A 26,081-nucleotide genomic window follows, 5' to 3' on the forward strand; every position below is an offset into this window, starting at 1 on the left:
CACCTCAGCCTTCCGAGTCACTGGGACCACAGGTGCACCCCACCATGCCCAGCTAATTTTTGTATTTTTATACAGACAGAGTTTTGCCATGTCGCCCAGGCTTGTTTCAAACTTCTGGGCTCAAGATCCTCCCATTTTGGCCTCCTAATGTGATGGGATTACAGGCATGAGCCACTGCACTCAGCTGCAGATACTTATTGAATGAACAGATATTCTGAATGTAGTTGATATTGTTAAAAACATTAAAATAGAAGACCTCTTTAAGTCTCTTACGCAACACTTTATTATTATACAACCCAAAGCGTGGTGTGTATACCATTGTCATAAGTGAGAAGATTTTTGATGATACTCAAACTTTTAAAATATTAATAGTTATGTACTATGTCAGTATCTTAGAAAACAATGTAATTACCCCATCACTTCTGTGACTTCAGGAATATTGTTTAGAACAAAGCTAATTTTCAGAAAATTCTATTAAAAAAATATATAAATGATATTTAACAATCATGAAAATGATATAATGATTGACAATTGAGAAATATTGCAATATTAGATAGACTGGGTCTGTAAAATGTTATTTCTAAGCTTGTTGCTTAAAAGTGAATTCTGCTTACCTTGTAACTTTCAGTGTTGTGTTTTTCTGATCTCATACACAATCTGTGACAATGCCTTCATTTTGGCGTTTTTCACTTCTATTGGCTAGTTATTTTTTTATTAACCCCTGCTTCCTTGTGGTGGTAACATAAAAGCCCATTTCCTGCTTTTCCTTCTAACAGAATACCTTTTCATTCAGTTAGTCTCAGGTCAAATTGTATCTTTGTGAAGCCTTTCTATAAATACTTCTTTGCAGGCAAATTTAGATGTTTCTCACTGTATGGTGATTGAGAAGATAGGTTTATAAATCAGTAAACTGTTACCTTTTATTTATGAATCCATCAAGAGCATGAGATCATGTTACAAATCTTCTCTCTTTTACCTTATCCTAGCTCAATTCTTTGTATGTAGTAGATAATAAATACTTGCTCAATGAATGGTTATTGTAAGATTATAGGACCAAGAGAAACTTAGTTCCAATTTCATTCTTAATTCTACAAACTTAGAGCTTGTAAGCAGAAACATAAGCTCCAATTTAAAGATGAATAAAACGTATAAGATATATCTACACACCCAGTAGACAGAAGTTTGTGATTGCTTTAGAAGTAGGAAATGAGCCCTTTCCGAGTTGTGAGGACTAAAATTTCCAACTTGAGCAAAAACAGTCTTTTAATCCTGGTGTATTGCTAATCATTACAGTTGATTACAAAGTTCAAGACCTGGCAGAAAAGTTGTAAATATTATTTCTCTGACTTTATAGGTGATCTCATCCACATCACAGCTTCTGTTGTCAACTACATATGAATGAGTCACTGATCTCCAACCCAGACTTCTCTAAGCTGTATACTCTTATTATTGATCCTTTCTTTTAGATGACTGAGTGGCACTTCATATTCAACATATTCAAAACTGAGCTCATGATTTCCCTCCACCAAACAAACTAGTTAAAATCCAGTGTTCCCTTTTCATCTATCCATTTTCTTAGCTAGCTGGCTCTGAAAGCTAAGAAGCTATGACTCATCTTTGACACTTCCAAAATTCTCGTTCCCCATATCAAATCTCCAGTCGGTAATTATTATTGGTTTTACTTCCTAACTGACTCTGAGATCCATGTACTTCTCTGCATATATACTGCCACCCAACTTAGTGCTACCTTCGTTTCTTGCCTTGTGTACTGTACTACCTTTGCTATATTCACATCTGTTCTTCACTTTCCCCAGTCAAGGTGATCTCAATATGCAAGTCTGAGGATGACAGTATCCAAAATAAGATGACATCCTGTTTTTTTGAAAACAGCAGTGTCTTCCCAGTGCTTTTAGGAAAAACTCCAAGCTCTCTATATGGTTTTTAGATAGCTTAGCCTCTACTTAACTCTTCATTTCCATTTGTTACTTGATTCTGTGCTATCTGTGATCTGGATATGATTGTTGGCTTTTTCCTATTGGCAGATTTTTACAGGTACCTTCCTTGCTGTTTTAAACAAATTTCCATCTATTAGTCTAACTTTTGACTGTTTAATCCTCTTCATCCTTCAAGTAACAGCTCAGTTATCACTCAATTAGGGACCCTGTTATATCCCCTTAGAAAACATTCTGTCTTGAATATCTTAGTTGTGATTTTAACTTTTTCTGTGTATTGATTTTGACATCTATTCATGTATTCTTTTCACTCAGCTAGAAGTTTCACTGAGAGCACTGTTTGCTTCTCTTTTGCCAACTATCGTATATTGAGCACTTAGCACATAGGAGGCACACTGTTAAGTATTGGATGAATGTCTGGATCTACTTGCATGATGTGAGCATGTGTTAGGATTTCTGTTAAATAACTTGGTTAAGTGTCTACTGAATTTGTATTTTCCTTTACTCTGTTTCATGGAAGTTATGGTTAGGATTTCTATCATAAAAATTGACTAAGCATTTACTGAATTTATATTTGCCTTTACTGTGTTTCTATAGAAATCATATTTTTATTGGATTTGATATCACAATAATTTGGATTCAGTTTAATTCAGTGTATATCTTTTCTTAATGTCTTTCCCCTTTAATATTTTGCAGTGGTTCCACCTATAATGACAAGAGACAGTGATGGTTATGAAAACTTGACAGATGTTGAAATGTTTGACAAAGATGCTCTGGAGGAAGATTCAGAAAGTGTTAGTGGAAGTGATGAAGAATCTGAAAGTGAAATTACAGGTGTTGGTAGAGCTTCAGGTGATGATGATGATGGAAGTGAAGATGAAGAGGATGAAGAGGAGGATGAAGATGAGGATAGTGAGGATGATGATGAAAGTGACAGTGGCCCTGATCTAGCAAGGGGTAAAGGAAATATAGAAACTAGTTCTGAAGATGAAGATGATACGGCAGATTTGTTTCCAGAAGAATCTGGTTTTGAGCATGCTTGGAGAGAATTAGATAAAGATGCTCCTCGTGCTGATGAGGTAACCGTTTGAATAAACAAGATTATTTGTGAAAAACAGTACAGGGAGCTTTTATGGGTGGTTAGAATTGGTGTCATTAAGTGGGAAAAGCTTATTGGTAATAGTATTCTTGATGATTCTGATTAAAATTTGATATGGAATATAATTATGTGAACTAGAAGATGTCCAAGCAGATAAGGAAGAAGCTCTACATAAATAATTAAAAGTTGCATGAAATTTTTAATACTTGTTTTGGCTAGTAGTTTATATTTCTGTTTGTACGGCACCTAATAGAAATGTTGCAGGGTAACATACTCAACTTCCTTACTCATGCATGCATGGCAAAATAGCTTAACAAGCTTGGTACTTAAAAAATCAGCTCATGATCATGTTCTGATTTAACAAGAAGCAGGTAAGAGAAAGTGCTTATCTGTTACGGTTTTACTATTGTTTGGCTCATTTGAAGTTCTCTTTTTATATACTGAATTACACTTAGATAACTACTGTACTGTTAATTTCAGAGCATAGGGGACAGAATTTATTACGTTTTTAGAATCTTTATCTTTCGAGTATTGATAATGATATGGATTATGTACTATTTAATTCTCATTTCTCAGATTACACGTCGGTTAGCAGTTTGTAACATGGACTGGGATAGATTAAAGGCAAAAGATTTGCTGGCTCTGTTCAATTCATTTAAACCTAAAGGAGGTGTTATATTTTCCATCAAGGTGAGAATTCATTTCATTTGGAAGTAAATGTTTCTAGGCATTTTAAGTTAAATCTGATTTTTTTTTTTTTTTTTGCCATAGTTTTCATTTTTAGGAAAATAATGTGGAAGTTGTCTAATACAATTGAGTGTGAAACTTATGTAACAGGTGTAACTGTTAGAAAGGAAGAGGTGAAATTATTATTATTGATAGGTTATATGCTTGTTTACACATTAAAAACCCAAAGAAATCAAAGCTTAGTAAAGGGACAGGGTATAAGAACTGTTTTTAAAAATAAATTGCATTCCTTATTGCTAACACTGGCCAATTAAGGAAAAAAAAAATCTATACTAGAAACAAAACCATATAAAGTACTTGGGAATTACCTTAATAAACACAAATGACCTATGTGAAGTAAACTGTAACACTTGATAAATTTGAAAAACTTACATAGATTTGGAGACACCTTGTTTCAAGCCAACCTAATGATTAAGAATCCAGACTTTGCATTATGAGAGACCGGGGTTCAAATCTTGATTCTCGTAAGTGCTATGTGATCCTGGACATTTAATTAATCTCTCAAATATGTTTACATCTTTCCAATATATCCAAGTGGATATATAACAATAGTATTGGTGGCTGTAAGGATTACGTATAAAGGAGCTCACACTAAGTATTTAGTGCAGTGCCTGAAACAGTCCTGCCCTCAATCGTTGTTAGAGATTGAGTCTTCCTTATCCAAAATGCTTGGGATCAGAAGTGTTTTGAACTTCAGATTTTGAAATAAAATTGCATTATGTATACTTACTGGTTGAGCGTCCCAGTTCCGAAATCTGAAATGCTCCAGTGAGCATTTCCTTTAAACCTCATGTTGACAGTCAAAAAGTTTGGAATTTTGGATTTGGGATTTGGGATGCTCAACCTGTATTACTGTTTAAATATTTAAAGATGTTATGTCTACAGTTCTAGTGTAATTTTGATCAAAATCCCAGTTCAAGTCAAAGTTAAGAAAAAGGATACCAATAATCATCTAAAAGAATAAACAAATTAAGAGTAGCTAATAAAGTTTTGAGAAATCATGTTAATATAAAAACTTACCCTGTCACTTCTCAGCCTTTTGGCTAAGATCAAGTATAAAAACTGATCGTACAAGTTACAATATCTAAACATTCTATGATGCTATGGGGGTTGACAGGTTTGAGTAAAAATGGGACAAATTGGTAGAACAGAATAGAGTTTATATGATAACTTAGATCAAAATAGGCTGCTTGAATATTTGGACAAATGAACAAGTCATTGGATAGAGAACTCGATTCAGATCTTTACCTCCTGATAGCCTGAACGAAACTCTAGATGAAGCAAAGGAAGAAAAATTAAAAGTCAAGCCAAAGAAACAATTTTAAAAACCTGTGTTTTGGGCGATAGTAAGAATTTCTAGACTTAGAAAAGAAGAAAAAAAGAATCAAAAGATGCGACTATATATATATTATAAACTTATGTATTAAACCTATTGTGTATATATATATACACAATTAAAGTTAGTAAGAAAAACTTGGATCATCTTGTTGATAAATTGCGTATTTCAGACAGTTCAAAAAAGCATGTATTCATTAACAAATGTGTATTAAGCCCAGTAGTATCAAAGTGATGTCATTACTACAATTATTTCTTGACTCTCAAAGTAGGCAGGATTTTAGAAAATACCACACCTGGTGAGAGTGAATCCTTTTTCTCATATCGAGACTATACCTAATCTGTATAATGTTGTCATCAGTTCTGTTCTGTTTCTTTAAAAGAAAGCACTGGGTAAATGGTATGACAGAGATAAGTTGGTTATTACAAAATGGATTTTCATTATATTTTTATTTTTCTGTATTTCATGTAAACTATTTAATTCGCTCACTTTTCGTGTGTGTGTTTATATTCAGATTTCCTTGAGCTTAGCGTCTTGTTTTGCTTTCAATTTTTCCTTTGGGTCTCAGAACCATTTGTTTTTCAAGCCTCGTATCTGTTAGTCTCCAGCCAAAGTGATCTATTTTTAAAGAAAATTTCTCAGAATGCTCTAGCTTCCTATAGTGGATTTGGAAGTGAGTCGCCCTTGCTGTTTTCATTGAGTCAAGTTGTGACTTTTAGAGTTCCTGACCTCAGCAGGTCTAGATATTTGTGTAAAGGAATGTACAAATTACATTGATCCTATTTTTTCTGTTTAGATATATCCTTCAGAGTTTGGAAAGGAGAGGATGAAGGAAGAGCAAGTTCAAGGACCAGTAGAGCTATTAAGTATTCCTGAAGATGCCCCAGAAAAGGACTGGTATTAAATCACTATAGAAAATAAAACTAAACCTCATAAATTCATGTTATTAGTTCAGAATTCTGGTCATCTTGATAGTTAAAACTGAAGTTTATACTTGTGCCATTCATGGTTAAAACAGGTTGCAAAACAGATTTAAAGTCTGTTAAAAATGGTACATTATTCCAAGAAGATTTTTGTTTATGTATATTTATATTTCTGTATTCATGAAAATAATTATTGCAGTTTTTGGAAAACATTTCATGATTAAACTGATTTGGAATTCTTTTGAATTCTTTCAGCCTCGTTGCTCTGAATTAGTACGTTTTGCTTTTTTTTTTTTTGAGACATCATTGAAGCTCTGTTTGCTTTCAAATTATATGATTTTTCTTATTTGAGAATCAAATAGAAAAGTGAAAGAATGATAAAACATTTTTTTATCATCATGGTGCAATATAGAAAATAATTTCAGATAGTTTTTAAGCCACTAGGTGGAGCTATATTTACACATAATAAAAATGAGGGTTAAATAGATAAGAGAGCAGATGAAGATCTTCAAAGAATGTGTTGTATCAATGCTTTGTGTGGAACTTAAAAAAAAAAAAGGAATGTGTTGCAGTTAAGCAAAATTAAACTTATAGACTTAAATATTTTGCAAGATCAGGAATGTCTTTGTAGCTAATGCCTTTCTAACGTTTTATAATCTTCATTGGCTTTACTTGAGAAGGTGGTATGTGGTAGCAAAATGAAATAACTATTCTGTGAGTTAAATTCTAGATAAGCACATATAATTCCCACATGCTCCTTTCCTAGATACCATATTCCAATCCAAATACTTGTACCTTGTGAGAATAATAAGTTGAGCTTAAGTATTTAATGTTTATAAAGACAAAGTCATGAAAGAAAGATGGCTTGGTATGAAGGCCAGCTTATAATATGTTTTTCTTGAAAGAATTACATTTATTTTTTAAAGGGAAATGTTTGTGTTTCTGTATAAGTATGTTTAATTAGTTTTTCCCACTTTAGGACCTCTAGAGAAAAATTGAGAGATTATCAATTCAAACGACTGAAGTACTATTATGCAGTCGTAGACTGTGATTCTCCGGAAACAGCTAGTAAAATTTATGAGGATTGTGATGGCCTGGAATTTGAAAGTAGTTGTTCTTTCATAGATCTAAGGTAATCCAGTGTATGTATTACCAATTTAGTCTTTTAGTACAACATGATTATAAGAAGTAAAATATTTGAACTGATAGTGATCTCTGTTTTATATTCTAAAATGATTTTTTTTGCTTTTGGGTTAACTCTATTGCATGGAACATCACTCCTAAGAAAGAAAACAAGAAAATGCTAAAGTATTATGTATGAATCATCCCCACATCTTTTTCCTTTCAGACATATTGGCTCTGTTTTTAAGATGGTGTACCCTACACAATGATACTTCCTTGCAACTGCTTTTTAGAGCTAGGAACCAAATGAAGTTACCTTTTAAAAATGCATGGAGGAAAGGGCAGAGGAATTTGCTAACAGACTGTTATCTCTAGATCCATGCTATCCAGTATAGTAGCCACTAGTCATATTTGGTTATTTTAGTTAAATAAAATTTAAAATTCAGTTGCATAGTCATATTTCAAATAATTAATGGTTACATTTTGGACAGAGCAGGTACAGAACATTGCCCTTGTCACAGAAAGTTCTGTTGGACAACACTGCTCTAAATGTAAATGACTAAATGTACAATTAGGAAATTGTAAGAATCAACCTTAAGCTTTCACTTGTTTTCAGTGACACCTCATGTATATGATACTTTGTATTCACAATGCTTACCCTTTAATAATTATATTTGATCTTTAAAATACAATACAGCCAACTGGGCATAGTAGCTCATGCCTGTAATCCCAGCACTTTGGGAGGCCTAAGCAGGAAGATCGCTTGAGCCCAGGAGTTCAAGACCAGCCTGGGCAACATAGTGAGACCCTGTCTCTACAAAAAATTTTAAAAGTAAAAATTAGCCAGGTATGTTGGCACATGCCTGTAGAGGATTGCTTGAGCCTAGGCCGTTGAGACTTCAGTGAGCCATGATTATGCCATGGCCCTCCAACCTGGGTGATGGAGCAAGACCCTCTCTCTAAAAACAACAACAAAAACATGTAGTCAGTGACTGCACTATCAAGTCTGGATCTTTTTGAAACGTGAGGGACCCACATGTGCTTGCACCTGACTCATTAATTGACTCCTAATGCAGGGTTTCTATCTATACATTATTCTTTTAAATTTAGAGGAATTATAGCTTATGAATTTCAGAAATTTATACAAAGATGAATTCATTAAGAAATACACATATAATCTAGATAAGCACATAAGAGGTTAACATTGTCTCTTAAACGTGTGTCTTTTAGAAAGTTATATGTATGGTTATCACTGCAGTGTATGTTTAAATAAATTTTTTTTCTTTACTTCTTAGGTTTATACCAGATGATATTACTTTTGATGATGAGCCTAAGGATGTAGCCTCAGAAGTGGATTTAACAGCATATAAACCAAAATATTTCACATCTGCTGCAATGGGAACATCAACGGTATTTCTTAACTTTAAAAAATATGTAGCCGGACTCTATTGCTTTATGAAGAGAGTTTGTATATTATAGCATCTTTAAAAATGGAAAGTATTAATTTTTTGTTATTTTTTTTCTTGAGACAGAGTCTCGCTCTCTCACCCAGGCTGGAGTACAGTGGTATGATTACTGTAACCTCTGCTTCACAGGATGAAGCGATTCTCGTGCCTCAGCTGCCCAAGTAGCTGGGTTTACAGGTGTGCACCACTACACCTGGCTAATTTTTGTATTTTTACTAGGGACAGGGTTTCGTCATATTGACCAGGCTGATGTCAAACTCCTGACCTCAAGTGATCCTCCCGCCTTGGTCTCCCAAAGTGCTCGGATTACAGGCGTTGTGAGCTACTGCTCCCAGCCTCAAAGTATTCAAAATTTAAATGTATGGGTACAGATAGAAATGAGACACAAGTGTGTCTGCATCTACCATATCTGTGAACCTATTTTCAGATTCTTGTTATGCATTTAAGCCTGTGTCAGTTACCTGCTGATGTTTCTTTTTTCTCTTCTGTCTTTCCTATACACTCTTCTGTCTTTCCTGTACACTCTAATACATCAGTTATTAATATCCTAGGGAATAAAGGGAAGTGGATAATAAATTACCTTGCAGCACAGTTAAACAAAACTAGTGAAGATTTAAAATAGGAGTACCTTTTTCTGCAGATACGATTCAAAACTAAAAAGAATTGATGTGGAATAATTAAGGTATAATAGATGTCACATTAATGCTTTGTAACAAATAGCCAAAAGGTTTTTTGTCTATTGAAATAGTTTATTACTTAGGGGACTACCTTCTCCCTTTTCTTTTTTTTTTTTTTTAAAGACAGAGTCTTGCTCTGTTGCCCAGGCTGGAGTGCAGTGGCACGATCTCAGCTCACCACAACCTCTGCCTCTTTGGTTCAAGTGATTCTCCTGCCTCAGCCTCCCCAGTAGCTGGGATTATAGGTGTTCACCACCACACCCAGCTAATTTTTGTATTTTTAGTAGAGACTGGGTTTCACCATCTTGGCCAGGCTGATCTTGAACTCCTGAGCTCAGGTGATCCTCCCCCCTCTGCCTCCCAAAGTGCTGGGATTATAAGTGTGAGCCACTGTGCCTGGCTCCTTCTTCCTTTTCTTTTTTTTTTTTCTTTTTTTGGAGACTGAGTCTCACTCTGTCACCCAGGCTGGAGTACAGTGGCACAATCCTGGCTCACTGCAACCTCCGCCTCCCAGGTTCAAGTGATTCTCCTGCCTCAGCCTCCCAAGTAGCTGGGATTACAGGGGCACACCACCACGCCCAGCTAATTTTGTATATTTAATAGAGACGGGGTTTAACCATGTTAGTCAGGCCGATCTCAAACTTCTGACCTCTGGTGATCCACCCGCCTTGGCCTCCCTTCTCCCTTTTCTTTCTTCCAATAACCCTTCTGTTCACAGCTGTACTCTGCAATAGCCCCACTAGCTTCCCTCTGCTTTTCAAAACCTGTGTGATAAATCACCAGGCTTCTCTGAGGAGGGACTGGTAGCAGAGAGAATAGCTGTATCTGTCACCTGCTGTGCTGTGGTGGGCACTCTATGGCATTGATTAGTTACTGGAGTAGTAAAACTCTACCATTACATAGTAAGCAAAGTCTAAAAAATTCAGTCACAGGAAATTAAAGTCATGTTATTTTCAGGACCAAAATAATGATCAGGGCCAGCCTGTCCAGCCAGCCAGTGTAGAGTTCCTGGGTCCTGGCTGTATCATCAACATCTGTCCTAGTGCCAGCAGTGGTTTGGTGGTTATCTGCTCAAGCTTAATTATCAGAATAGGGATCATTTCTGAATCCTGTGACTAGCTGGAATTTCTGAGACAGGTGGCAGTGATTTTAAGGATCTCGATTAATTGCTGTCTCTTTTGCTATCCTTGTCTGGGGAGATTGGCCTGAGCGGAATAAACAAAAACCAAGGATGTGGGATCTATCCTATGATGGAGATATCTAGCAGGGCCTTATATGAGAATAGGGGCCATGTAGAGGACAGGAGCCAGTCATCACCACATCAGTCATGTCCTAGATGAATTCATGTATCATGGAGGTTTAAGCTATTTCCAACTAATAGATGCTTTTCTCATCAGTGGTTCTTAATCTTTTTTTTTAAATGGACCCCACTGAGTTTGTGTTGTTTTTTCAACAGATTTCATATAGTTTGCAGATCTCCTGAAATCTTAGAACTCTGGTTGAAAAACGTGTTTTCACTAATTCATAATGTTAACTTTTTTTTTTTTTTGAGATGGAGTTTTGCTCTTGTTGCCCAGGCTGGAGTGCAATGGCGTGATCTCAGCTCACTGCAACCTCTGCCTCCTGAGTAGCTGGGATTACAGGCCTCCTGATTCTCCTGCCTCAGCTTTCCTAAGTAGCTGGGATTACAGGCACCCACCACCACGCCCGGCTAATTTGTTGTGTTTTTAGTAGAGATGGGGTTTCACCATGTTGGCCAGGCTGGTCTCGAACTCCTAACCTCAGGTGATCCACCCGCCTTGGCCTCCCAAAGTGGTGGGATTACAAGTGTGAGCCATCATGCCTGGCCCATAATGTTAACTTTTTTACCAGTACATTTTCTTAGTTTTTTTTTTGCCGTAATTAATTTATACACTGGTTAATTTTTACTGCCAGTAATGGAGTATCCTGTAGATAGCAGAGAATTGGGAGAAGGTACAAATTAATAGAAATGGTTCCCTTTTCACAAATAGAATACTATTTATTAATCATATCATTCATGTATTTGTTTTAATGTGTCTTAACTTCTAACTTACTGTTAAACATCCAGGTTAATACTATATATTCTTTAAGAAGTTTGAGTTGACATTTCCATTTTCGTGTGTTATTTTTTCTTATTTGTTGGTGAAAGGTGGAAATCACTTGGGATGAGACTGATCATGAAAGAATTACAGTGCTCAATAGGAAGTTTAAAAAGGAAGAGCTTTTGGACATGGATTTTCAAGCCTACTTAGCTTCCTCTAGTGAAGACGAAGAGGAGAAACAAGAGGAGCTAGAAGGTATTGTTAATCTTTTAGTGACCATTAATGGGCATAGGTCTTTGGCAGTAGCTTTACAGGGAAGGCCAAATTCTGTCTGCAAATATGCTCACATGCACAGTATTATATATACCTGTAGATAGTGATTGATTTAAAAACAATATCTTTTCTTTGCCTGAATTTAACTATGAACATTTTGTTTAAAATCCCAACCTAACCAAGCATGGCCTTCTAGACTTGTCCTAATGCATGTGGTTGCACAGTTTCCTAATAAACCAGTAAAACAATCTTTTAGGCACGCCCCCCGCCACCCATTTGCCTTTTTAAAAATAAGAGCATCATTTAGATTGATTAAATATTTTTACAGTCCATGTTTTCAACTAGTTAAAAAGTAGACTCTCTGTTTCTATAATTATTCCTTTGACTGCTTTTAAAGTTTTCTCTTTTTGTCTTTCTGCAATTTTACTATGGTAAGTATAAGAGTAGATTTCTTTTTGTTTATAGAGTTTGAGGTTTGTTGTTGGGTTTCATTTATTTGTGGATTGGTATCTTTCTTCAGTTTCGGAATATTCTCAGCCATTATGTTTTCAGATGTTGTTTCTGTATCCTTTTAGGACATCAACTAAATACTTATTAGAGCTCATCATTATATCTTGCCTGTCTCTACTTTTATGTTTTTAATCTGTTGTCTCTGTACTGCATTCTGGATATTTTCCTCTGACCTATCTTCCAGATCACCAGTTGTCTTTTCAACAGTGTTAAATCTGCTGATAGACCTCTCCATTGAGTTCTTAATCTTGGTTGTTACATTTTTTACTTATGGAGGTTGTATTTGGCTATATTTCAAGTCAGAAACACCACCTTTTATATTTTTTACTCATAGTCTCTGATAGTTTTAATATTTCATGTATTTTCAGGTTGGTGTCTTATTTTACAAGGTATTTCTCTCTTGTTTACTTGTGTGCCTAGTGAACTTTGTGTGTTACTTTGATATTTGAAGTTAGGGTATCTTTGATCAGAGAATAATTTACTTTGGTTGGTTTAGAACCACATTTCTCCAAATGTTAAGACTTAGGTTCTCTGGCTTCTGCAGGTGGTTAAAGTCTGTATGAGGGCTGGTTTACTTCAGATTGACCATATCCCTGGGAGTATATCCCTCTGGGTGGCTGCTTAATATCAAGGTACCAATTGAAATTCCCTCTTTTGTTTGGCCTTTAACTTTTGTCTTCTTGGTTCTGAAAGCCTGCTAAAACCACAGTTGAGTTTCATGGCTCTTTGTTCTATGGATCAGGAAACAGGAAATGATCTCAGACCAAACAGGTCTTTAACCCTGGAGTCATCCCTCTAATATTCCCTTCTTGTTTTTGACATAGTAAGTCTTCTCTAACTTGACAGTTCTTTGAAACTTTTCTTTCTTTTTTTAACCTCTTTGAAGCTTTATAAAATATTTAATCCAACTTAATTCCAACTTAATGTCTTCAGTGAAAGAGTTAGTCTGAAGTACTTAGCTTGCTGTTAAGAAGTTCTCAAATTATCTTTATCTTTATTCAAGTTGTTTTTGTTTTTTGAGTACTGCTGTGTCACCCAGGCTGGAGTGCAGCGGTACAATCTGGGCTCACTGTAACCTCTTCCTCCTGGGTTCAAGCGATTCTCCTGGCTCAGCCTCCTGAGTAGCTGGGACTGCGGGTGCTTGCCACCATGCCTGGGTAATTTTTGTATTTTTGGTAGAGATGGGGTTTCACCATGTTGGCCAGGCTGGTCTCGAACTCCTGACCTCAAGCCATCAACCTGCCTCAGCTTCCCAAAGTGCTGGGATTATAGGCATGAGCCTCTGGTCCTGGCCTTTTTTTTTTTTTTTTCTTTTAAATGCTTGAAACGATTAATGGTGTACAATTGACTCTTGAACAACATGGGTTTGAACTGTGTGGGTTCACTTATACATGGGTTTTCTTCTGCGATTGGCACCCGTGAAACTATAAGGCCAGCCCCTCTTCCTGCTCCTCCTTAGCCTACCCAGTGATGACAATGAGGATGAAGACCTTTACAATGATCCACTTCCATGTAATGCGTAGGAAATATATTTCTCTTCCTTACGATTTTCTTAGTACCATTTTATTTTCTCTAGTTTATTATAAGAATACAATGTATAATACATATACAAAATACGTGTTAACTGACTGTATTATTTGTAAGGCTTCTACTGCATGGTAGACTATTAGTTAAGTTTTGGGAGAATCAAAAGATACATGTGGATTTTTTTTTTTTTTTTTTTTTTTTTGAGATGGAGTCTTGCTCTGTCGCCCAGGCTGGAGTGCAGTGGCCGGATCTCAGCTCACTGCAAGCTCCGCCTCCTGGGTTTACGCCATTCTCCTGCCTCAGCCTCCCGAGCAGCTGGGACTACAGGCGCCCGCCACCTCGCCCGGCTAGTTTTTTGTATTTTTTAGTAGAGACGGGATTTCACTGTGTTAGCCAGGATGGTCTCGATCTCCTGACCTCGTGATCTGCCCGTCTCAGCCTCCCAAAGTGCTGGGATTACAGGCTTGAGCCACCGCACCCGGCCACATGTGGATTTTCTACTGTGCCTGGGGTTGGCACCTCTAACCTCCATGTTGTTCAAGAATCAGCTGTACTTTTAAATGTATATGCTCTTTGCTTAAAATAGCTCACTTTGTGGAAATAAAGCCACAAAACCCTTTTTCCCTGTATTTGATCTGTCTCTGTTTGGAAATTGGTTGCCTGGTTGTAATTTCATGTCAACTTTTGGTTGATACTATTTGCCTAATACCTTCACATTTTCATTCTTCTTATCTAATAGAAGAATTCCCATTCATGAAAAATTATAAGTAAGAGATTTAATGCTGACAGAAAGTGAAGAACCCATAAATGTTAAACGTAGATGTAAGTATTTTAAATTAGCAAGAATGAATATTCTCTAATTTGTGGCTTAACATTTTTCATAGCTTTTTTGTTTTCTTTTTGTATATGTATTATTTTTATAGCCTAAATGTCAAATTAAATAAATCCTGAAATGTTTCTTTAGTATGACCATAGTGCAGTTAAACTTTGAGTTTCCGAGATCCCATGATTTGTCTATCACTGTTTCTTTTAGACTCCTGAAGACAGTGCTTCATTTTTCTAAGCTTTTCATAAAATACTATTCTTTAACAGTATGGAAAATCATGTTTAATCATTCTGGTTTCTTTGTTCAGATATCTCATATTAATACAACCACATAATTGCTTAAGTATTTAATACTCTTTGAAAATGTGTATTTGCAATGGGAGTTAAGTTGGGCGCAAAGGGCCTCACATTTTTTTTAAGGCCTTAGTGGCAGATGCTTGTTAATTTTCTTTGGTGTTCCAAATAACTGGATGACCATTTTATTTTTTTATTGTTCACAGAACAGCTGAGTCATTTTTTCAATTATCCTCTGTCTGTGTCTTTTCTCCTCATAGATATGGAGAAAGACATAATGATTTATCAGTATTTCTTTTTTATTTGTATGCCTATATGGGCATCTAGAACTTTTCTGAAAATTCTGAAAAGTTTTTCTTCACATCAGCTGTAAAATAAAGGAAAAAAAGATAACTTTATGTACACTTGTGAAGATTGGATACAAGTTGTTCAAGTAGATTTCTGTTTTGGGAGAACCGAACTAAATTTTAAAATGACATTTTTGACATGAGGGCAGCTAATATTGTGAATAATAAGCAATAATTTGTTAATACATTCTTGTTAAGAGCTTGGGCTCTGCTGGTTTCAATTCCTAACTTCACTGTACATAGGTTAGGTTTACTAAAGCCCCTATATCTTTCTTCCATAGCTGTGAAATGAGGCTCTAATAGTACCAGGCTTATGGTTGGAAAGACTGAAATTATGTACCTTCTATCTTGTATTTTTATTTCTGAAATCTTTAATAAATAGGCCGGGCACGGCGGCTCACACCTGTAATCCCAGCACTTTGGGAGGCTGAGGCGGGCGGATCATGAGGTCAGGAGATGGAGACCGTGCTGGCTAACACGGTGAAACCCCACGGTACTAAAAATACAAAAAAATTAACCCGGCGTGGTGACGGATGCCTGTAGTCCCACCTACTCGGGAGGCTGAGGCAGGAGAATGGCATGAACCTGGGAGGTGGAGCTTGCAGTGAGCTGAGATTGCGCCACTGCACTCCAGCCTGGGCGACAGAGCGAGACTCCGTCTCAAAAAAAAAAAAAAAAGAAATTTAATAAATAATGGCTTTTTGTTTGAGATACACCAAGTTTTTTTAAAGCATATATTTTTCTTCTGTATTTTAATTGATTACAAATTTACTATAATCTGTAATTTTGTACCTCTCATAGATACATCAGCATATTTGAATGCCTTAAAGCTACTGAATATTTCTGATTATTGTTTATAAGAGAGCATAGCAGGGTGGCTTACTGTTAGAATTATTATTTTTTCACTCCTGATATAGTATTAAGGCTTTCACAAACTAGTGTCCTTGAATTGGGAAAAAACAGAGCTACATGACTTACCCCACATTTTAGAGCTTCAGAATGTAAAATTTCAGTACTGGAAAAAAATCAGTTTAAAGTAAGCCATCAGAGACTTACCACTAAAATTTCAACCTGGAAGGAGCTTGCTTCTAATTATGTTTTCAGAAGTAAGCTTTTAATAGAAAGAAATACTTTGCCATTTGTTAATGTGTTCCTGATGTTTTATCCATTGAATTACGGGATACATGACAGAATTCCATCCAACATTATTATTGTGGCACAAAGCACAAACAGGAAAAAAATGAATTTCAGCTGTTTGAATGAAAATAAAAGTGTGACAGGATGGAAAGAATGTCCTGGACCATTTTTTATTTATTTTAAGAAAAAAAATATATACATATAGAAATATTTACGTAACCAGTTTTTTTCCATATCACCTTTCTAAGATGTAAGGACATTGATTGTATGAACTTGCTGAAAAAAGAAAAAATAAATGAATTTTAAAAATTAAAAAAGATAAAAGGACAATCTGTTGACACTGATGTTTCCCAGCTAAATGCTTAATAATGTCAGACATTTTTGGTGAGCAGTTAGCCATAGGTTATAGAGGAGAGGGACTTCATTATTCTGCTAGTAGAGTTTCCTTTACTTGAGACAGTCAGTTCAGTAAGTCTGTATGTTTTGCATTAAAACCCAGGTTCTGATTTGTTTTTGATTTGGAGACTTGCAGTGGAAATGTAGAACAAACTTTTTGGTGTATTTTTTTCTTGGGTATTTGTTGCCTGTGAATTTTATACTGTTTCTTTGTATTTTAATTATTTTTGTAGAACTAGGAAGTGCAAATGTGAATATTTTTCCACACAGTGAAATTAATTGAAGTAACTCCTAATTCATATTTATTCTTAATATATTAATGAGATCGTTGGAGTAAGCGTGCTTACTCAAAAATGGAAAGGTTCCAATATTCTTGGGTTTGGATTATAAACAACTGCCTTTATCTCTTCTCTTCAGTCTGAATAGCCGAATCTGCAAACCAAATTCATCCCAACAGTATTCAACCTACATTTATTCAGCATAACATTTTAAAGCCACTGTGCTGGATAGTGGAGGACATAAAGAGGGATAAAATGCCATCTTCATTATCTTGCAACTTACAGGAAAGAGAAGCCCAAAGATGTTATGTGACTGCAGAGTTAGTATCCAATATAAATTTTAATAAAAAGAGGGAATTCCCAAGCGTACTACTGTGACAGTGCAAATTTATATTGCAACTGATTTTTATTCTACATGAGACCCTAAGGTCTTTCATTTAATTTTCAGAAATTTAAGTCTGATTTTGATATCCTATGGTCTTAGCAGCATCTCTTAGAAGAGAGTGACCATAAGATCTGAAGACTAGAGTTAGAAGTGAATTGTTTCTGTGTATTAAGTGAAGTTTTCTTTTCATTAGGTGATGATGGAGTCAATGTAGAAGAAGATGGGAAAACAAAGAAAAGTCAGAAGGATGATGAAGAACAAATTGCTAAATACAGGCAGCTCTTGCAGGTTATTCAAGAGAAAGAAAAGAAAGGCAAAGAAAATGACATGGAAATGGAAATTAAATGGGTTCCAGGTAAGAATTAGTTACTAAATGTTTTCTCTTTTTCCAATTTCAGTATGTTGAGTACATTTTAAATATGAAGGAGCTGGAAATGTTTTGGTGAGGACCTTAACATCGTATTTGCATACACCATATAACTAACTTAATGACTAGCATTTTAGACTGTTACCAGCTTATTCTTAATTGGTTTCTTTGATTTACTAACTATAAATTATTCCTGTCCATTTATCAGAGTAGCCTTTTCTAGGTTTGAGCCTGTATTCTCAAGATCTGGAAACTTGAATCCAGGCACCATGTATTCTAAAGTTATTACACTTCTTTTGAATATGTTTAATTCTTAAGTGACCTTTTCTTCCATAACCCCCACTAGTCCTTAATTCATGCGGTTTCCCTAACACAAAATATGTATTTCATAGTCTTCCATCTTCAGTCTTGCTGCAAATAGTCAAAGAAATACAGCATAGTAGAGTAAAATAATACTAATACAAAACTAATTACAACCATGTCAAAGCTAAACAAAGATAAAAGCTGGGATAAATGGGATCATTCTCTAGTAAACAGCAGTTGCCCCTCTTTCATGGTTTCACTTTCTGCAGTTTGTTACCCAGTATAGTGCAATAAGATACTTTGAAAGAGAAAGAGGAAGAGAGATTATATTCACATAACTTTTATTACAGTATAATTGTTCTATTTTATTGTTGGTATTGTTTATCTCTTACTATGCCTAATTTATAAGTTAAACTTTATCATAGCTATAGATGTACAGGAAAAAACATACTATCTATAGGGTTCAGTACTATCCACGGTTTCAGACATTCACTATGGGTCATGGAATGTATCCTCCTCAGATAGTTGGGGACTACTGTACACATTTTTTTCAACAGTGCTGGGCAAATCAGCATGGACTTTTGCAGCCAATACTGTTTTTGTAGGTTACTGCTGTTTATATTATATATATGTATAACTTTTAAAACCAGATGTATTTTTGGATAAGGATTCAGTTCTTTAGCCTGTATTAGTCTCTAGGAGAAAGAGTACTAACTAGTTGTAGGAATACCATTGCTTAAAACTTAAAAGTGTTCTGTTATCAATTCCATTTTTACAAGTAGCATGCTTTTGTAGTGGGAATAAAACATTTGTTTACATGGGTTTTTATTTGGGAAAAAATTAGTGTATTTTGATATTTGAGGATTGACTGGCTGTTGTAGTAAATTTGCTAGGATGGACACTGGCTATTGTAGTAAATTTGCTAGGATGATCTGCTGCATATTCCTACAGGAATGAAGCGCTGTGTTGCAACCCATTTGTTTTAAATGTTTGGCTTTTGCAGGAAGTGGTTGGGAGAACTCAATTAATTTGGCTTGGAGAGGAAAAGTCTAAAAAGTGATATTAACAGCTATTTTTAAATACTTGCAGAATATGTAAATGGAGACTTAATCTCTTTTATTACCTCACAGGTTAGCACTACTGCCACTGGATAAAAGTTGAAGGAAGGTAGATTTTAATGTAATAATATAAAGAGGAATTCTCTATGTTATTAGAATTATCTCACAAAAGAACTGAAGGCTGCTTTAAGGGGTTGAGCTCTCTGTGTCAGTAAATCTCCACAATAAGGCTACATAATCATGCCACTCAGAGATGTCTGTGAAGAAATATTTTACTTGAGTCCCTTGACTTTACGATTCCAAGAAATGTTGAATTCTGTCTTTTAAGTTGAATACATTGTAGTTTAATTCTAATCTTAGAATGAGCTTATTGAATGTATTTTAATATGAACATTTTAAAATTGAAGTGTTCAGTTGTCTGTTTGAGAAAGCAGATCTAAAATAAACTGGATTGAGGTGTTCTATAGCAAATTTTTCAGAAATATATAATGCCAGTTATAAGGTACAGATATATGATATAGGTTCCCACACTAAGTGGACCACATCTAGATTGCATCTTTATTAACATAATTTTGAGACTGGGCACAGTGGCTCACGCCTGTAATCCCAGCACTTTTGGAGGCCAAGGTGAGTGGATTACTTGAGCCTCAGATGTTCGAGACCAGCCTGAGTAGCATGGCAAAACCATTCCATCTGTACAAAAAAATACAAAAATTAGCCAGGTGTGGTGGCGCACGCCTGTAGTCTCAGCTACTGGGGAGGCTGAGGTGGGAGGATCACCTGAGCTCACGGAGGTTGAGGCTGCAGTTAGCTGTGATCATGCTACTGCACTCCAGCCTAGGCAACAGAATGAGACCCTGTCTCAAACAAACAAACAAAACATAGTTATGTAGGGCAAATACCTAAAAGTGGTATTTATACCTGTTATCTGTAACTGGAAAGTTTAAGCAATTCTTACGTTTCCTGGGATAAACCCCAATTTGGTTATGATACCTTATCTTTTTGTATATTCCTAGCTTAATTTAGTAATATTTTATTTAAAATATTTGTACTTGTGGCAAAGAGGAATATGATCTGTAGTTTTTCATTCTTGTATTGGTTTTTGGTATTAGGGTAATGTTGACCTTATGAAGTGAAAATGTAAAATGAAAGAGTATCATCTGTAATTCCACTATCCTAATTCAACCACTGGTTAAGAAGATTACAGTTTAATTTACCATTTCTCTGTCGTTGAATATTTGATTAAGTTTCTAATCTTTCACTACAGTGGACCTACAACATTGAAAAAAAAAAAAAAAAAGGACAGATTTCAAACCCTAAAATATCAAGCTTTTCTTAAATCTCTTCATTTTCATCAGCAGCCAAGTAACTGCTTGCTTTTTCAGGGCCTTTTAATTTTAAAAACTTTTAAAACAAAGGTGTGTTGTTCGTCTCTTCCAGCCTAGAAATGTTTCCAAGCATGCCAGGACTAGTAGAGAACAACCAGGCCACAATGAGAAGCTGATACTAACATTCAGGCTTAACTCACCAGTTAGTTACGTGACTTCCTTGCTCACACAGCAACTTTACATGTGCTGTAGATCAACCTGTGGTTCTCTCACAAGCTGTTAAAACTACCAGTGTCAAAACCTCAAATGTTAAATCTCAGATGCCAGGTATCTGGGATGTTATAAATAACCTATAACTTTTTCCATATTTTGAATTATTTTCTTAGGATAGTTTCCCAGAAATAGAATTACTAAGAAAGGGCAGAATACTTTTTGTGTCTTTAAGTTATTGCCAAATTGCTTTCTGAAAGTGTTGTACCAGCTTATAATACCTTCAACAATCAGTAAGAGTGTCAGTTTCACGGAATTATTGTCAACATTGGGTATGTATTTTTTACTTTTAATTGAATAGGGGAAAATTGATATTTTAATGTATGATGAGTTTTCAAAAGTCTTAAACTGTAATATTTTGAAGGCCCCTAATGGGGTATTGGTACATGCACGCATGCATATACAAGTGTAAAGGGCTTTTCTGTGTGATATATATATATCACACAGATATATATGATATATATATGATATATATGATATATATATATCACACATATTTCTGTGTGATATATATATATACACACACACACACACACACACATATATACACACACACACACACACACACACACACGATCATTGAACAGTCTTTCTGTACCTCAGTTTATTCGTATGGAATTTGGAACTAATAATACCTTTTTTGCTTAGAGATACTTATAAACGTTATAAACTACAAAGTACTTTCATGACGTGTGTATTTCAGTGAATTTATGTCTTAAGAAATGTGTGTTTTTGGTAACAGTTACCCTGAACCTCAGGACTTTTTTGATGTTATACTTCAGTAAACCACAGAGGGTCAGTGTGAGATTATACCATATCATTCATTGATTCTGTAGCTCGAATCTCCAAAATATTAATCTCTTCAGGAAAATAAGTACTCTTAATCACTAACATTTGTTATGGTTTTGTTTGATTTTTCCAAAGAAATTCTAGTTTAGACTATTTAAACTTTCTACCTTTTTACATTGGGTTATACAGTATAGTACATGAGTTTAATTTCTTTTAAGGGTAAGTGTTAAGGGAACTGATAACAGGTTCGTGGGTATAACAACTGGAATGAGCTACTCTTTCTATCAATATTTTAGTTCCTATGGAAATGTGATAATACGATTTTATTAATTAGGATTATAAATAAGTAAAAATGTTGAATTATAAAATTTTTAAAGAAAGTTATTCTTAATTATTTTGATGTATGTGGAGCTATATTTCCTATCTCAATGCATTGCTAAAGGTATCCTGCCAACTTAACTAATGGGTAGATAAGGTGATGCATATAATTAGCCAGTTGGGCCTTCATCAAGAAATGTACCTTGTTGGGGAATTTGTAATACATGCATAAATGAAGTGTCATCAGTTTTCTCTCTTTATATAACTTCCCCTGTATTAATAGTCCAGTTAATCTACATAATATTTTTTGTAGATAATGCAAGCTGAATATAAACTATATATGAAATTCCATCCAGAAATAAATAATGTCATGTTTCTTTGTTTATAATCTTAAAATATTAAATATGATGAAAGTCCTGTTTTTCTTAGCTATCTCTGGCTTCATAGATACTAGTGAAATGGATAGCTGGTCTTTTTTCTACTCAACATTCTCCAGAACCCCAACTTCCCTTCGTTATTCCATCAAATACTTACTGAACACCTACTCCGTGCCAGGAATTATTCTATACACTGTGTGAACAAAACATAAAAATCCCTGTACTCACAGATCTTATAATCTGGTGAAGGAGAGACCAAACAGGTGACAGATACATAAGAAACATATTTGACCAGGATCTAAAAGAATTAGAGGTCAGGGAGTGATCCTGGCCCAGGAAGACTGTGTGAGCAGAGGAAGTAGCAAAGGAGTATCCTTGAAGCTATACTTTGTCTCTTGTGTTTGAGGAATCCAAGGAGAACAGTGTGACTAGAGTGGAGGAGAGAAGTAACTGAGATCAGAGAGGTAGTTTGGAGCCAGACATGAAGACCTTGTAGGCCATTATAAAGACATGAATTTCTGTGACTGAGATGAGAAACCACTGGAGAGTTTTGAGCTCAGGATCAGTCAAATCTGACTTTTATGTTTAACAGGATCACTCTTGCTGCTATAGATAAGTAAATTAAAGTGGGGGGCAAGGACTAAATTGGGGAGATCAATCAAATGGCTATTGGAGTAATTTTCAGATAATGAAGCTTGTGGATGGAACATGTTTGCAAGGGAGCATCAAGAATTCTTTTTTTTTTTTTCATACACTGAGCTCAAGATGCCCATTGATACCTAAACAGACATGTCAAGGAATCAGTTGGGTATACAGTTAAGAGTACAGGGCTAGTGGAGATATAAATTACAGAATCTTCATTGTATAAATCTCTGAAAGTGAATAAGAACAACCAGGTAGTGAGTATAGGTTTAAAAAAAAAAAAAAAAAAAGGGAAGGTTCAAAAGCTGATCCTTGGAGCACTCTGGCATCTAGAGGTAGAGGACTTGAGCCTGGACCATTCCAAGCAGCTGGAGAGGCTATCAGAGAAGCAGGAGGAAATTCAGAATTGTGGGGCATTCAGCCTGCCAATAAAGTAGGCATTTCAGTGAGAATATGGGTCAATAAAATGCAGACTGAGAATGACCATTGGATTTAGCAGTGTGAAGCTCACTGGTGATATTGAATGGTTTTTGTGGGATGATGGGGGATGGAAGTGAGTAGTGTGGTTTGAAGGAAGAATGGGAAGAGAGGTATTGGAGACAGTAAGTACAGGCAACTCTTTTACTAAAATATTTGATAGAAAGTTGCAGGCACCATGACACTTTAAAAAAAAGTACTTCAAAATGTAACTTCCAAAAACTAAGACATGCTTCCATTATAAGCATGATGCCACTTTCACACCAAGGTAATTGTTAGCCTCAGATTACTAGAGAGATTAACTTATGCCTAGTGGTCCATTATTGGAATGCTAAGCATGTGGAAGTTACTTATATTCTACTGCTCAAAGTTTGATTGCAAAAATTCAAAAAATTGCAACCTCAGGCATAAATGGGTTAAAATGAAAAGATTGGAGCTAGTGGTAGAAGAGTAAGATGCTTGGAAAGTAAGGTTGTGGTGGGACTGCAACTTTGGGTAATCAATCACATGGTCTGTTTACAATCCTGGCAGTGAATTTCTAAGATGGGGTAGAGTGTAGAACCATAGGAGAGGAGGTCAGTGAACTGTGAGGCCAAAGGATCATCCGTGTGGATACTGAAGTCACCGAGAATTATGACAGGAGTATTGGAAAGAGTGGCAGTGAGCTAAAATTAAAATGAGGAGAGCAACTGCGGTCGTTAGATATCTACATCAGCTTCTGGAAGAATTTGCTTACAAAGAAGATATCTACAATAAGGAAGAGTGTAGTCTATCTAGTACAGCCTGAAAACATGATACTCAGAGTGGAGGCATTGGGGAGGAGGGCCAGTCAGTGGATGGGAATTGGCAGTGAGTCGCAGGGACAGTGGGAAAGAAAAATTCATCTCCTAAAAGAGAGAGGTGAAGCAGTGTCCTCAGAAGAGAGCTAAGTTTTAGTGAAACTCCAGTGAGCAGATAAATGGGTAAGGGGGCTTTTGTTAATAACTAATGACTGACTGACTAACTGATTAGTGAGTAGAATGGCTTTAGTCATTGAGGATGTTCAGCATTGTGTTGGGAGAAGGAATGATTTGGAAATTGTAAATTTCATGTGGTGGCAGATTTAAATATGAATAAAGGGATTTTGAGATTAGTTTTGATGGTCTTAAAGCTTTAATAGTGGTAGGGATGTGAATGCCATTGGGATATCTTGTCAGGAGCACACAGAGTTCTAGAATACTTACTCTTGGGAAGGAGGCATGGAAGCCAGAAAACTAGAGGTGCCCCTTACTGTCTCACGCTGGCAAGGACTTTTCTTACTGTCTCACACAGCAAGAGGAGTCCCTTTTTGACTCCTATTCCTTGGGCATGGAATAGGGCTGTAGCTCTTCCTTTGTTCTGCTTTTTCCTCCTCCACTCTTCACAGTTGTAATTTCATTTTTGTTCTGGTATCTGCTTTTTATCGTTTGTCCTGCTCGCCACATTTATCTCCATTTCTCTGTTCAGTTGTTCCACTGAGTAGCTTAAACAGAGACATCAATGGCATGCATATGTGGCCATTGTATTATTCATTCTTTTTATTTAGAAGTAAAAATGTTTTTGAATTAGTTGGGCATTCATTTTGTTAGGCAGCCCAGTTTCAATCATTTTAATTTTTAGACGTCTCAAAACGTGTTCACTGTTTAGTTTTGGCTCCTTTTCATTTATTGCCAATGTACTCATTATTTGAAATATATTCACAATTTTTTTTTTGGTCAGAACTTTTAAAATAACCAGATGTTTAAAATTTTGAATTGAGTATAGGAGAGGGCATTAAATGGAAAACCTGAACTTAAAATAAATAAGCTAAAAGAATTTGTAGTTTGCCTCAGATTTTGGTGGTGGGGAGGAAACCAGGTCACAGTGCACTCTTGTAACTTGTAAGAAGTCACAGAGCTAGTAAGTGGCTAGAATTTTAAAACCTAAGCGTGAGCTCCTTCGTTGAATCATCCAGTTAACAGATTGACTCTGAAGAGTTTGTAAGGCAATAAGCTATAACTTCATACTGTGCAAAAAAGATTGGAGTCATGTTTGAAATGTGTAATAAAAATGAGAAGCAGTTAGAGTTATCTAAAAATGATGCTAATACATTTCCTACATATGATTGCTGCTTATTTTCTCAGTGCTTCTTGAATTATTTGATAGACTGTTTTGTCTCTTAATAATATTGATTTATTTTTATTTTTTTATTTTATTTATTTATTTTTCGAGACCTTCCTCTGTCGCCCGGGCAGGAGTGCAGTGGCGCTATTTCGGCTCACTGCAACCTCTGCCCTCCGGGTTCAAGTGGTTCTCCTGCCTCAACCTCCAGAGTAGTTGGGACTACAGGCGTGGGCCACTATGCCCAGCTAATTTCTGTATTTTTTGTATAGATGGGGTTTCACCATGTTTATTGGCCGGGAAGGTCTCGATCTCTTGACCTTGTAATCCACCCGCCTCGGCCTCCCAAAGTGCTGGGATTACAGGCGTGAGCCACCACGCCCAGCCTTATTTTATTTTGTTTTATTTTTTGAGACAGAGTCTTGCTCTGTCGCTCAGGCTGGAGTGCAGTGGTGCGATCTTGGCTCACTGCGAGCTCCGCCTCCCAGGTGCACGCCATTCTCCTGCCTCAGCCTCCCGAGTAGCTGGGACTACAGGCGTGCGCCACTACACCCAGCTAATTTTTGTATTTTTTTGTAGAGAGGAGATTTCACCATGTTGGTTGGCCAGGATGGTCTTGATCTCTTGGCCTTGTGATCTGCCTGCCTCGGCTTCCCAAAGTGCTGGGATTACAGGCA

At 35.9% G+C, this 26,081-nt stretch overlaps 1 protein-coding gene across 3 annotated transcripts in view; it reads left to right on the forward strand.

Annotated features, from left to right (window-relative positions):
- Positions 1-26,081, forward strand: part of ESF1 (ESF1 nucleolar pre-rRNA processing protein homolog) — a 130,025-nt gene that overhangs the window by 66,979 nt on the left and 36,965 nt on the right. For all 3 annotated transcript variants that reach the window (XM_077951185.1, XM_028828170.2, XM_028828169.2), the window contains 7 exons: positions 2,649-3,031; positions 3,628-3,741; positions 5,931-6,031; positions 7,037-7,189; positions 8,475-8,589; positions 11,493-11,640; positions 17,551-17,712. In XM_077951185.1, the coding sequence (XP_077807311.1) occupies positions 2,649-3,031; positions 3,628-3,741; positions 5,931-6,031; positions 7,037-7,189; positions 8,475-8,589; positions 11,493-11,640; positions 17,551-17,712 (1,176 nt within the window). The remainder of the gene's footprint in view (positions 1-2,648; positions 3,032-3,627; positions 3,742-5,930; positions 6,032-7,036; positions 7,190-8,474; positions 8,590-11,492; positions 11,641-17,550; positions 17,713-26,081) is intronic.

Source organism: Macaca mulatta, chromosome 10, assembly GCF_049350105.2.
Source record: "Macaca mulatta isolate MMU2019108-1 chromosome 10, T2T-MMU8v2.0, whole genome shotgun sequence".
NCBI classification, from domain to species: Eukaryota; Metazoa; Chordata; class Mammalia; order Primates; family Cercopithecidae; genus Macaca; species Macaca mulatta.